Source organism: Cervus elaphus, chromosome 9, assembly GCF_910594005.1.
Source record: "Cervus elaphus chromosome 9, mCerEla1.1, whole genome shotgun sequence".
Classification (NCBI taxonomy): domain Eukaryota; kingdom Metazoa; phylum Chordata; class Mammalia; order Artiodactyla; family Cervidae; genus Cervus; species Cervus elaphus.
Genome location: NC_057823.1, coordinates 16,430,468 through 16,444,784, shown reverse-complemented (window position 1 = coordinate 16,444,784; position 14,317 = coordinate 16,430,468). Strand labels below are relative to the sequence as shown.

At 41.2% G+C, this 14,317-nt stretch overlaps 2 protein-coding genes across 2 annotated transcripts; both read left to right on the top strand.

The window, feature by feature from the left end:
• Positions 1-1,283: 1,283 nt before the first annotated feature.
• Positions 1,284-2,234, top strand: LOC122700899 (olfactory receptor 18-like). The gene has a single exon (XM_043913929.1). The coding sequence runs from the start codon at positions 1,305-1,307 to the stop codon at positions 2,232-2,234; it is 930 nt and encodes a 309-aa protein (XP_043769864.1). The 5' UTR covers positions 1,284-1,304.
• A 6,062-nt stretch (positions 2,235-8,296) lies between these two features.
• On the top strand, positions 8,297-9,340 carry LOC122700360 (olfactory receptor 18-like). Its single transcript, XM_043913201.1, has one exon. The coding sequence runs from the start codon at positions 8,297-8,299 to the stop codon at positions 9,338-9,340; it is 1,044 nt and encodes a 347-aa protein (XP_043769136.1).
• Positions 9,341-14,317: the final 4,977 nt, after the last annotated feature.

Here is a 14,317-nt window from a genome sequence, read left to right as displayed (position 1 = left end):
TTATTTCCTTTGCCAGGTAAAAAGGAAGCACAGCAGGCTAGCACCTTGAGAACTATGCCTCCACCCCTTTCTCAGGAATAGGGAGAGGTTTTATACCCTCTTGAAGGTCTTGGATTTTTTTCTTTTGCAAAGTTTCAAAATGGCCACAGCTGATGTCAGGCAACTCAGCAACTGGGTCTGGTGCCCCTGAGGTTATTGACCCATGATCTCCTTTCTGAAATGCAGAATACTACAAGACATTGTAGGGGAGAAGAATGCCAAGTGCAGAGTAAGATCTATATGGAGTCAGAGAGTAATTAGCTTTGTGAAGGATTGTCCAGCCACAAGTGTTTGTTAAGAGTAACAACTAAAGAATAACCAAGATTGCTTAATTCTTGTAGGCCTGTTTGGCTGGTATGTGCCAAAGATTGTTCATTCATCTCCGTTTTTGCTGCAACGAATACCCCCTGTTAGTTATTCTCTCTGTATCAGTGGGGGAAAGGAAGCAGGCATCGTTCTTGTGTGGCTAAAGACAAAAACTTCAGTTTTGCTCTGTTCAACAAACATTAGCTGCCTGGTCCAGTGGCCCATCTATCTCCTGCTTCACATTTGAGTGCTTCTTTGGGCTTCTCTGGTAACTCAGGTGGTAAAGAATCTACTTGCAATACAAGAGACCCTGGTTCGATTCCTGGGTTGGGAAGATCCCCTAGAGAAGCAATAGTTTATCCACTCCAGTGTTCTTGGGCTTCCCCAGTGGCTCAGATGTAAAGAATTCACCTGCAATGTGGGAGACCTGGGTCCGATCCCTGGGTTGGGAAGATCCCCTGTAGGAGGGCATAGCAATCCACTCCAGTATTCTGGCCTGGAGACTCCCCATGGACAGAGGAGCCTGGTGGGTTACAGTCCATGGGGTCATAAAGTGTTGGACATGACTGAGCAACTAAGCACATTGTGTTCTTTAATGAGACTGATATTTTTTTAAAGAGAAGAGGAATTTTTAGTCCACATTTTTCCTTAACAAGTAGGGAACAGATATTTTACTATGTTCATGGATTTGTGATCTCAAAATGTCCTTACTTCTCTCATATTCTTTGGACCTATGCCTCAGAAACAGATGTGTGAAGAAACAAGTGAATGCCCTGGGAATAAATAAAGATGTCTTCAGACTCAGAAAATTGTGAAAGCAACTGGGGGGTATGGTCCTCAAGCATAAACACTTTATTTATGAATTGCTCAAATACAAAGTATGGACACTTATGTGAGTACCTGTACAATTGTTGTGTGTATTCAACACTCACTTCTTTTTCAAAAGGTGCCCCATCTCCATGGAAACACAGAATCATACACGTGTCTCAGAATTCCTCCTCCTGGGCTTCTCAGATGATCCAGACCTTCAGCCCCTCCTCTTTGGACTCTTCCTGTCCACATACCTGGTCACTGTGCTTGGGAACCTGCTCATCATCCTGGCTGTCAGCTCTGACCCCCACCTCCACAGCCCCATGTACTTCTTCCTCTCCAATCTGTCCTTGGCTGACATCGGTATCAGCACCACCACCATCCCCAAGATGCTAGTGAATTTCCAAATGCATAGCAAATCCATCACCTATGCAGGGTGCATAGCTCAGGTGAACTTTTTTGTTCTTTTTGCATGTTTGGAGAGCCTGCTTCTGACAGTGATGGCCTATGACCGGTTGGTGGCCATTTGTCACCCCCTGTACTATCTGGTCATCATGAACCCCCGCCTCTGTGGTTTGTTGGTCCTGGCATCACTTTCCATTAGCTTTTTGAACTCCCTGCTGCACTACTTGGTGATAACACAGCTTGCCTTCTGTGCAGGTGTGGAACTTCCTCATTATTTTTGTGAATTTTCTCAACTCTTCAACCTTTCCTGTTCTGACACCTCCATCAGTAGAATATTAATCCATTTCATCAGTATCATCTTTGGTGGAGTTCCACTGTCAGGGGTCCTCTACTCTTATTCTCGAATTATTTCCTCCATCCTCAGACTCTCATCGTTAGGTGGGAGGTATAAAGCCTTCTCCACCTGTGGTTCTCACTTGTCAGTTGTTTGCTTGTTTTATGGAACAGGCATTGGGGTGTATACAAGTTCAGCTCTCTCATCTTCCCCTAGGAAGAGTGCGGTGGGCTCAATGATGTACTCTGTGGTCACCCCTATGCTGAACCCCTTCATTTACAGTCTAAGGAACAAGGACATCAAGAGTGCCCTGTGGAGGATTAGCCACAGAGTAGCCTAATCTCAAATCCTGTGCCTTCTTGTGTTTTGGTTCATAAGACATGAGTTTGAGCCAACTCCAGGAGATAGTGAAGGACAGGGAAGTCTGGCATGCTGCAGTCCATGGGGTCACAAAGAATCAGACACAACTTAGTGACTGAACAATCACAAAAAAGATTTACAAAGGCAGTAAAATCAAATATGTGCAACAGGAAGTTCTAAAAATGCAAACAGATAGTGTATATATACTTATCTGGTTTCCTGCTTTCTGTTTATGCAGGTTTTCCTCTTAGAATAGCTTTAATCACTTGGGAGAGTCTTTTTGAATTCTCCACATAAGTCATATTCCCATCAGGGTATTGCTAGTACACCAGTATACCATTCTGTCTTTCCTTATACATGATCCAGGACCCTTGATCATGGACAGTCTTGTTTGTAGCACTACAAAATAATCATAGCTCTCTCTTTCTTAAATTTACTGTTTCTATATTTTCCTATGAGTTTTTCCACTATTTGATATGAGAATCCAAATCTTACCTGAAATACCAAGATGTTTAGTATGTTTTTATCCCCTAATGATCTTGACCAGGTTTTTGAGCAAATAGGGTGACTAATTTCCCATTTTTAATTATATGCTTCCACTAACTCCCTTTCCCCCTGGATCACTGGACCTTGTATAGGGTGCTCTACAGCTCCCAAAAGAAGCAATGTTTGGTTTATTTCTATTAGTATGTATACTCAGTAGGATCTGTTTTTGTCCAACTACCAATGTGCACAGGATTGTCACAAAATACAGGGTGTGTTTATATGATTCACAAATAACAAAGTGACAAAAAGTGAGGATAGACATTTCTCAATTGGACGTCTAAAAAGACAATACAAGAATGTGTTGATCTACCTGTTTCCTTGAAGAATATGCATCATAGCAGGGAGGAGAGATTCAGAAAATCACAGAACAAATCTGTGAAAAACACTCCTTGGTTTTCAAATGCCAAGTCTTCTAAACTCATTTCAGTAGTTTTTCTAGCAACCAATCTCTGCTTCCCACTATGAAATGTTTTCACTTTCTTTTTACATTATTCTCATTGCTCAAGCATTCTATTAATAAAATTTATTGATACCCACTTCTTTCCCCCTAAATATTCTCTACACACCAGTTATTTGGTCATCCCCCTAACTTTTCTCTGACGTGTTTGCACAAATATAATTAACCTTTTTCTTCCATGTCCAACTTAATTGAGTATATATTCTACTTATCAACTAGCAAGTTAATGAGGAGTCAATTTCTTGAGTTTCTCATACATAGACTCTGAACCAGGAAGACAGAAACATAAGTTGTAGAAGGTTGTAACAGACCTTCATCTCACATAAGTGTGTGTGAAAGTATTAGTCACTCAGTCATGTCTGAGTCTTTGCAACCCCATGGACTATAGTATACTGTAGTCCACCAGGCTCCTCTGTCCATGGAATGTAAGCCAAAAGCACATTAATGACATCCAGAATTCAAATACAAAAGTTATTTTAAAAATATACATTTAGAGAGGGAGACGTGTCCTCTATAATCGAGCAGAAATCAAAAGTTTGTTGAACTCAGACACTGAATGGCTCTGGCTTGTTCTAATATCAGTGGAAGGACTCTATGAATGTAAGAGAAACTAGAGGTATTTCTGACTCTATGACCAGAAACAGCATGGTGGGATCTGCAGAAATAGCCACAACAGGGCAGATTCTTTGTGTACCAGGTCTTCTCCAGGGAATTTTTCTTGAAAAATAACTGACAAAGGATTAATTTCCAAAATATACAAGAAGCTCGTACAACTCAATACCAGAAACACAAACAACCCAATCAAAAAGTGGGGAAAAGATCTAAACAGTAGTTTCTCTAAAGACGACATAAAGATGGCCAACAAACACATGAAAAGATGCTCAACAATGCTCATTATTAGAGAAATGCAAATCAAAACTAGAATGAGATATCACCTCATACCAGTCAGAATGGCCCGCATCACAAAGTCTACAAACAATAAATGCTGGAATGGGTATGGAGAAAAGGAAACATTCTTGCACTTTTGGTGGGAATGTAAATTGATACAGCCACTATGGAAGACAGTATGGTGATTCCTTCTAAAACTAGGAATAAAACCACCATATGACCCAGCAATCCCACTCCTAGGCCTATACCCTGAGGAAACCAAAATTGAAAGAGATACACGTATCCTATTGTTCATTGCAGCACTATTTACAATAGCTAGAACTTGGAAGCAACCTAGATGTCCATCGACAGATGAATGGATAAAGAAGTTGTGGTATATGTACACAATGGAATATTACTCAGCCATAAAAAGGGATGCCTTTGAGTCAGTTCTAATGAGGTGGATGAACCTGGAACCTATTATACAGAGTGAAGTGAGTCAGAAAGAGAAAGATAAATATCATATTCTAACACATATATACGGAATCTAAAAAATGATACTGAAGAATTTTCTTACAGGGCAACAATGGAGAAACAGACATAGAAAATAGAGTTATGGTCATGAGGAGAGGGGAGGAGAGGGTGAGATGTATGGGAAGAGTAACTTGGAAACTTTCATCACCATGTGTAAAATAGATAGCCAACGGGAATTTGCTGTGTGGCTCAGGAAACTCAAACAGGAGTTCTGTATCAACCTAGAGGGGTGGGATGGGGAGGGAGATGGGAGGGAGCTTCAAAAGGGAGGGAATACATGTATACCTATGGCTGATTCATGTTGAGGTTTGACAGAAAACAGCAAAATTCTGTAAAGCAATTATCCTTCAATAAAAAATTAATTAAAAAAAAGAAGATTTGTTGTATAAATGGAATACTCCTCAGCTATGAAAAAGAATGAAATAATGCCATTTGGAGCTACAAGGATGGACCTAGAGAGCATAATAAGTGAAATAAGTCAGAAAGAGAAAGACAAATTATCCTGTGATATCACTTACATACGGAAACTAAAAGAATAGCACAAATGAACTTTTTAAAAAACAGAAATAGAGTCACAGATATTAAAAAAAAAAAACTGATGATTACTAAAAGGGAAGGCACACGGAAGGATACATTGGAAGTTTGAGATTAACTTCCATATATACACTACTATATATAAAATAAACAACAAAAATTTACTGAATACCATAGGGAACTATATTCTATATATACAGACCTACAATAATCTATAATGGAAAATAATATAAAAACAATACATATATATTTGCAAAAGAAGTGCCTGAAGTTTACAATAATGTAAACCACTTGGACGTCAGTGGTGAGGAGTAGAGGTCAGCCTCCTCTTGTGAAGAGGAAAGGTCTAAGTCCTTCCTAATACAATCACTTTTCTTCTTTTCCTCCTCCATGAAATTAGCAAATCCTGAGACTGAGAGGCCATGGACCAATGCATCTAATTATCTTTTAGGTGCATTGAGGTCTCAAGGCTGTATCATCGTAAATAATTAGCCTACACTTCCCTGCCCTTAAATTAGTCAGCTCCAGTCCACTGAGTGTCATACCTGTGTCTTTCATCTCCCAGAGTTGCTGTCTGAACCTGGAAGCCCATACTTGAGTCTGTTTTCTTATGAGTCCTGTGGACACAGTCTCAACCCTCATCCAGCAGCCGGCGTGGGAGAGGCAGGCAATCTGCATCCTTCAGTCCTGCTTCAGCGGAGACACAGCCCAAGCCAGTGAGTGTCAAATGCAGAGGCACACACTGAATGCAGGAAGGATGGGGAAGCCTTGTTTACTCACCGCAAGGCAGTGGGATAGTTGGGAGAGCCAGTGGGAGGGCACCAAAATACACAGATTCAGCTGTGAGGCCTATGAAGTTAATGTTGTTGGTAGTGGTGGGGATCTAAGAACTCTTATTTAAATTTCTATTTTCCTCTAACATTGGTTCTGTCTTGGGGGAAGGCGGTGCATTTTTTTCTACCTGAGCAGGAAAGAGGTCCCTCTAAATTGTCCCCCAAGTTCTCCAAAATATCATGAAGGTAATGATGATGAAAATGATGACAGTAACCACAGTGTCACAAAACTTTTCCTAAGGATTCCAAGTCCAGGAGCTGAGCTAAGTTTTTTGTGTAATTGTTATTTTTAGGTGCTTTACTGTCACCTCCAAAGACAGCAATACCATTATTATCATTTTGTAGTTCTGGATAGGGACACAATACTTTAAGGCAATGTTTATAAACCCCGGGGAGATAGAGGGTAAAGTCAGATTTGAATGTAGACAGTGATATTCCATTCATAAGGCACCTAAACAATTTCCTCTCCTGCTAACCCAGCCTGCATTCAGGGAACTGAATTTAGGAGAAATGCAGACTCTCTACAAGGAAATAGTGACTTGAAAAGCTCTCAGGCTGATGTAAGAAGGTCAACTTAGGGTTTGAGATCTGGCTTTGTCTGAAATTTCTCAACTGTTCATAAGAAAGGAGACTCTGAATGCAGGAAGGATTGGGGGAGATTTATTTTCTCATCATCAAGGCAGTGAGACAGTTGGGATAGCATGTGGAGGGGCACCAAAGATGCATAGGTTCAAAGCAGAGACCTATGAAGTTCATGTTACTAATGGTGGGGATTTGAGAACTCTTATATAAATTTCTATTTTCCTTCCACACTGGTTCTATTCTCCTTGGGCATCTTTTCCAGCAGAGCAGGAAATAGGTCTCCCTAAACTGTCCCCTAAGTTCTCCAGATGATCATGAAGGTGATGGTGATGAAAATGATGACAGTAAGCACAATATCATAAACTTTTACCTGGGATTCCATTTGCCAGGAGCAGAGCTAAGATTTTTCTGAAGCTTGTTTTCTTTTATCTGCATTACCACCCCCAGAACACGCGTTATCATCTCTTACAGTTGAGGATAGGAACACAATATTTTTATGTAACTTTTATCAGGCCCTAATATGGAGTAGAAAAGGGGTAAAGTCAGAGTTGAATGCAGGTAGGGAAAATTCATTCATAGGGTACCTATACAGTATAGGTGGTGGTGGTGGTTTAGTTACTTAGTTGTGTCTGACTCTTGCAACCACATGGATTGTAGCCTGCCAGGCTCCTCTGTCCGTGGAATTTCCCAGTCAAGAATATTGGAGTGGGTTGCCATATCCATTTCCAGGGGATCTTCCTGATCCAGAGGTTGAATCGCCATCTCCTGCACTGCAAGTGGGTTGTTTGCACTGAGCCACCAGAGAAGCCCCTCTAGACAGTATTACATGCTGCTAACTCAGCCTGCACTCAGGGAACTGACCTTAGGAGAAATGCAAAGTCTCTAAGGAAATATGGACTTAAAAATCTTTTAAGCTGGCATAAGAAGGCTGACTTAGTGTTTGAGACCAGACTTTGGTCTTAAATTTCTCAAATATTCATAAAAGGGTTGGATTTGATGAGAAATCAAACCCTTGGACCTGTTTAGGCTTGGAGACATATAAGAAGTATTACCTAGCAACTAAAATCAAAAACAGCAAAAACAAAAGAAAACAAAACCCCAGATATTTTATTGTGTTCCTGGATTTGTGATCTCAAAATGTCCTTCCTTCTCTAATATTCTTTAGTCCCATGTGTAAAATGTAGTGGTCCGGGTGTGGATTGGAATAGAATTTCCAGACATGAGACAGAATGAGAGGGAAATAAAGTTTATTAGAGTGGGAGATGCTGTTAGAACAGCAGGCCAGCTCAAGGGAGAACAAACGTTGAACAGGGGTCCTTAGTCCACTTTTATAGCCAGGGTACATGGAGTGGGATAGGGGTCTTGCAGGTCATTTGCTGATTGTATGAGGCATGTATACTGGGTAGGGGGAAGAGTAGGGCAAATACCTTCTCCCTGTGGGGTAGGAGGGGAGACAGGTTATACTGTTCCATTAACAGTTACAACATGGGGGAGGGAAGGATGATAAGGGTCTGGTTTTTCTGTTTCTGCATTCCAAGACTCTCCCTGGTTTTTTGTCTGCTCTTTCGTCCTTGGGTCACCACATAAATGGGTGCAAAGAAAGAGGTGACTATTTTGGTCATCAATAGAAACATGCTCACAACTGAGAACTTAGAAATATTGCAGAAGTACTGGGGTGTATAATCAAGTATGAAGACTTTATTTATGGGTTGCTTAAATCCAACGTATGAACACTTATCTGGATGCCTCTACATTTGTTTTGCTTATTTAACACTCTTCTTTTTCAAAAGATGCCCCATCAACGTGGAACCACAGAATCTTACATGTGTCTCAGAATTCCTCCTGCTGGGACTCTCAGATGATCCAGAACTTCAGCCCCTCCTCTTTGGACTCTTCCTGTCTATGTACCTGGTGACCATGCTTGGGAACCTGCTCATCATCCTGGCTTTTATCTCTGATTCCCACCTCCACACCCCCATGTACTTCTTCCTCTCCAGTCTGTCATTGACTGACATCAGTATCAGCACCACCACTGTCCCCAAGATGCTAGTGAACATCCAGACACACAGCAAATCCATCACCTATGCAGGCTGTCTAGCTCAGGTGGCCTTCTTTTCCCTTTTTGCATGTTTGGAGAGTCTCCTTCTGACAGTGATGGCCTATGACCGGTTGGTGGCCATCTGTCACCCTCTACACTACCTGGTCATCATGAGCCCCCGCCTCTGTGGCTTGTTGGTCCTGGCATCATTTTTCACCAGTTTTTTGACCTCCCAACTGCACTACTTGATGATGTCACAGCTTACCTTCTGTGCAGATGTGGAAATCCCTCATTTCTTTTGTGACCTTTCTCAACTCCTCAAGCTTGCCTGTTCAGACACCTTCATCAATAACATATTAATCCTTTTTATTGGTACCATTTTTGGTGGAGTTCCACTCTCAGGAGTTCTTTACTCTTATTCTCGAATTATTTCCTCCATTCTCAGAGTCTCATCATCAGGTGGGAATTACAAAGCCTTCTCCACCTGTGGCTCTCACTTGGCAGTTGTTTGTTTGTTTTATGGAACAGGTCTTGGTGTATACCTCAGTTCAGCTGTTTCATCTTCCCCCAGGAAGGGCGCTGTGGCCTCAGTGATGTACGCTGTGGTCACCCCTATGCTGAACCCCATCATCTACAGTCTAAGGAACAAGGACATCAAGAGTGCCCTGTGGAGGATTACCCACAGGATTGCCTAATCTTAACACCAATTCCATTCTTTTCTTTTGGTTCATAAGATTGGAAAAGGCAGTAAAATCAAATATGTGCAACGAGAAGTTCTGAATCTCCAGTCACATAGGGTATATGCATCTCTGCTTTCTGTTTGTTACTAAGTCCAAACTTGCTTTGCTCACTGCATTGCAAGCCAATAAATCAGGAGACAAGGTGCAGAGGCAAGAATAATAATTTATTTAGAAAACCGGCAGATGGAAAAGATAGAAAGCTAGTGTCTCAAAATAGCCATCTTATCAGGGCCTGGCTGCCAGATTCTTTTATAGAAAAGGGAAAGGGAGGTGAGGAAGTGAAGTCAACTATCTCCTGAAATGACCAGCCTCAGGGGAAGGGAGGTGTTAAATTTCTTTTTCCTTGCAGCCATTCACAGGTGGACAGGGTCAGAGTGTTTCCCTGAACAAAGGCACATTGGTTTAACATTCAGGCAGAAGATCAGGGTTCCCCAGGCAGGCCATTATGTGTAGATGGTATCCTTTTAATGAACAAAAGCAGCAGGAAGCAAAGGTTAAAGTATTCAGATGTATTCAGATTTTTTTCTTTCCTATAACAGGTTTTTCCTCTTAGAATAACTCTAATGGTTTGGGAAATTATTTTAGATTCACCCACTTAAAACATATTCCCACCTGGATTTTGCACAGCACATCAATATACCATTCTCACTTTTTTTATGCATGATCCAGGACTCCTGGCCATGGGCAGTCTTGTTTCTATCATTGAAAAATAATCATAGCCCTCTCGTTTTTGTTATTTATTGTTTCTATACTGTTTTCAATGACTTTTTTGCCCACACTTTGATACAAGGATCTAAACCCTACCTCAAGGAACAAGACTTTCAGTAAATTTTTTGTTCCTAATGATCTTGGTCTAATTTTTGAGCAAGTCACCGACTCAATGGACATGAATTTGAGTAAACTCCGGGAGTTGGTGATGGACAGGGAGGCCTGCCGTGCTGCAGGCCATGGGTCGCAAAGAGTCGGACACGACTGAGTGACTGAAGTGAGCTGAGAGTGATGAATTTCCTATCTTAATCTGGGTGTTTTGAAATTGAAGTGAGAAACTATTAACTGAAACTTCAACTGGAACTTTCCTTTGAAAACTGGGTGTATGCTTCCCAAAGAGTAGGTAAGAGAGTACCTACCAGAGCAAAGTTAATTCCCAACTTTTCTGATAATTCTCTTTCCATTCCATTTAACTTCTCCCCAATAATATTACATAGCCAGAGGGAAAGGGGTAAAAATTGAAGGATTCCACTGAGATGAGGACCTAAAATAGTCAAACTGCCCCTGAGAGAGTGTAGAATGGTGGTTGCCAGAGGCTTTGGGAGGAAGAAAGGGGAGTTAGTGTTTAATGGGGACAGATTTTCACTTGGGGAAGATGAAATAGTTCTGAAGATGAATGGTGGTAATGGTTGGAAAACAACGTGAAGGTACTTAAGGCAACTGTACACTTAAAAAATACTTTAGATGGTAGATTTTATGTTATGTTGTGAGATATGGAGTATTCCCCGCCATATCAGGAAAAAAGGATGTCACAGTCACTAGTGACTCTAGCCCTCCTGTGTGAGATGGTGAGCCCTAAGGGCACTCAGGAAGGAGAAGAATACTTGTGATCTAACAGCCATCAGACTGCAGCTACTCTCCCTGTGAGCCACAGGGAGCTCAGGATGTGAAAAACACAGGATATTGGCCTCAGATAGCTGAGATGCATATGAAAGGAATGGCTTCAGCAATGAGCCCAGACTCTTGAATCTTCCCATACACAGAAAAGCACTAAATTCCTTAACTTGGGATATCTGGTTTCCTTTAATTCACAAAAATATTTTCAACATTCAGACTATCTGCCTTTCTATAGAGAAACTTCTATATATCCCAGCTCCTCCCTTAGCCTCCTCAAACCATTTCTTTCAGGCTTACTTGAGGATGTTGTCTCCCTGCTTAAGTCCTAACAGTTCCTGCTGAATAAAGCATAACTCTCAACTCTTAGGTTATGAATATATTTTTAAAATTTAATTTCTATTGAAGGATAATTGCTTAACAATATTGTATTGCTTTCTGCCATACATCAACATGAATCAGCCATAGGTACACATATGTAAACATATGTCCCCTCCCTCTTGACCCTTCCTCCCACCTCCCAACCCATCCCACCCCTCTAGGTTGTCACAGAGCGCCGATCTGAGCTCCCCGAATCACACAGCAAATTCCCACTGGCTGTCTATTTTACATATGATAGTGCATATGCTTCCTTGATACTCTCTCCATTTGCCCCACCTTCTCCTTCCCCTGCCTTGTCCACAAGTTTGCTCTCTATGTCTGTATCTCTGTTGCTGCCCTGCAAATAGGTTCATCGTTACCATCTCTCTAGATTCCACCAATATGCATTAGAATTCGATATTTGTTTCTAATTTACTTCATCTGTATAATAGACTCTAGGTTTATCCACCTCATTAGCAATTGACTCAAATTGATATCAAAAGTGATATCTCACTGTAGTTTTGATTTGAATTTATCTAATAATGAGTGATGTTGAGCATCTTTTCATGTGTTTATTAGCCATCTGTATGTCTTCTTTGGAGAAATATCTGTTTAGATGTTTTGCCCACTTTTTGACTGGGTTGTTTGTTTTTCTGGTATTGAGTTGCATGAACTGCTTGTGTATTTTGGAAATTAATCCTTTGTTGGTTGTTTCATTTGCTATAATTTTCTCCCATTCTGAGGGTTGTCTTTTGACCTTGTTTATAGTTTCCTTTGCTTTGCAAGATTTTAAGTTTAATTAGGCCCCATTTGTTTCTTTTTGCTTTTATTTCCATTACTCTAGGAGACGGGTCGGAGAGGATCTTGCTGTGATTTATGTCATAGAGTATGCTGTCTACATTTTCTTAGGTACGAATATTTTTTAAGTTGACAGTTGCTTTACCACAATAAAAAAATCTCCTGCAGGAATGAGAGATATAGTGCTTCATTGCTGGGTGTTACTCAGCCATCAGCAATCAACTCCAAGAGGGATCTGCCTCAGCTAGAGGAGCCCCCAGGCAGTCCACTTTTGATGACCGTATGATGTGGGGTTGTAAGCATTTGGCTCCTTTGCCCCAACTCCAGCCAACTCTAAGGGTCACTGTAGCTCCAGAGCTTCCTTGTGGTTTTCAGAGACCTCTGATGGGCTTCAACTTGGCTTGATGCTTTCTACTCCCTTCTTTACTACAGAGAGTTTGTGAATCAGCAGAGCCCAAGGAACACTCACAAGACTGCCCTCTATCAGACACCAGCACTAGTTCAAGCATCTCCAGGGCCATCCTTGTTATAGGCCAATTTGCTACAAATTTGGGAACTTTTTCACATTCAATAATTTTCAAACATGATTCAAACTGAGAGGACTCCCTCAAGTTCTGTCATGCACTAGAGTTACTCAGATCTCAGAAAAGTGCTCTACTCATTGTAATAGTTTTATAGCAAAAGGATACAAATTAGAACCAGCTAAAGGGAGGAACACATAGAACATACCTCATCTGAAGACAAAAATTGAGCTAGAATGTTAAATTACTTAAAACTTAATATTCCAATAAAATTAGAACTAGAATTGGAGCTATCATTCAAAATAGCAAAAAACATAAATCTCTAAGGCAGAAAATCCTAAACCCCAAACAAGGACTATAGATAAAAAAATAGAAAGTTCTCAGAGACATAAATCTAAACTGAGAAATTAGAAATACAATCAGAATCTTGGCATGGAAGACCTAAATCTCTCTAACTCATATGACTGATTCAATAGATTTGCAAATATAAAAGTCATATATTGTTTTCTCTAATTTAAAAAATGTGTTTGAACTTTATGAGGTAAACAACTTGGATATCAGAGGTGAGGCATAGAGGTCAGCCCCCTCCTGAGACGAGGACAGGTTTACATCCTTCCTAACATATTCACTTTACTTCTTTTCCTCCACCATGAAATTAGCAAATCCTCAGAGATGGAGAGACCATGGACCAAGTTGGCTAATTATCTGCTATGTGCATAGAGGTCTCATGGCTGTATCACTATAAATAATCAGCCTGTGCTTCCCAGTCCTTCATATAGCCAGCTCCAGCCAGTGGGTTCCATACCTGTGTATCTCATGCTCCTGAAGTTACTGTCTGTACCACAAGGCACGTACGTGAGTCTGTCTTACTGGAAGTCCTGAGGACAAAGCCTCTGTCCTCAAGTAATGCCAGGTATGGGAGGGGCATTCCTGCTCCAGCAGAGACACAGCACAGCCCAGTGACTGCCAAGTGCAGTGGGAGATACTGAATGCAGGAGGAATTGGGGAGACTTGTTTGCTTATCATCAGAGTACTGGGACAGTTAGGATAGCCAGTGGGAGGGCCCCAAAATGCATAGTTTGGCTTGGAGGCCTATGAAGTGGATGTTGTTGTTAGTGGTGGGGATGGTATAACTCATTTAAATTTCCGTTTTCCTCCCACGCTGGTTCTGTCTTCCTTGGTCATTTTTTCTACCTGATCAGGAAATAGGTCCTTCTAAAATATCTCCTAAGTGCTCAAAATGATAGTGAAGGTGACGATGATGAAAATGATGACAGTATGGGCTTCTTTGGTGGCTCAGTGCTAAGGAATTCACTTGCCAATGCAGGAGACATGCATTCAATCCTTAGTCCAGGAGGATCCCACACTCTGAGGAGCAACTGATCCTGTGCTCCACAACTATTGGGTGTACATGCTCTAGAGTCCCAGAGCTGCTAACTATCGAGCCCATGTATGGCAAATACTAGAGTCCATCTCTGCAACAAGAGAAGCCTCTGGAATGAGAAATCTGTGCACTGCAATGAAGCATAGCCACCACCACCACCACCCCCCCTCCCGGCTGCAACTAGGGAAAAGTCTGCATAGGAGTGAAGACCCACGATAGCCAAAAATAAATAAACAAAATTATTTTTAAAAATCCTTTCTTTTAAAA

Coding starts and splice junctions, on each gene's coding strand:
- LOC122700899 (XM_043913929.1), top strand. CDS start 1,305: ATGGAAACACAGAATCATACACGTGTCTCAGAATTCCTCCTCCTGGGC.
- LOC122700360 (XM_043913201.1), top strand. CDS start 8,297: ATGAAGACTTTATTTATGGGTTGCTTAAATCCAACGTATGAACACTTA.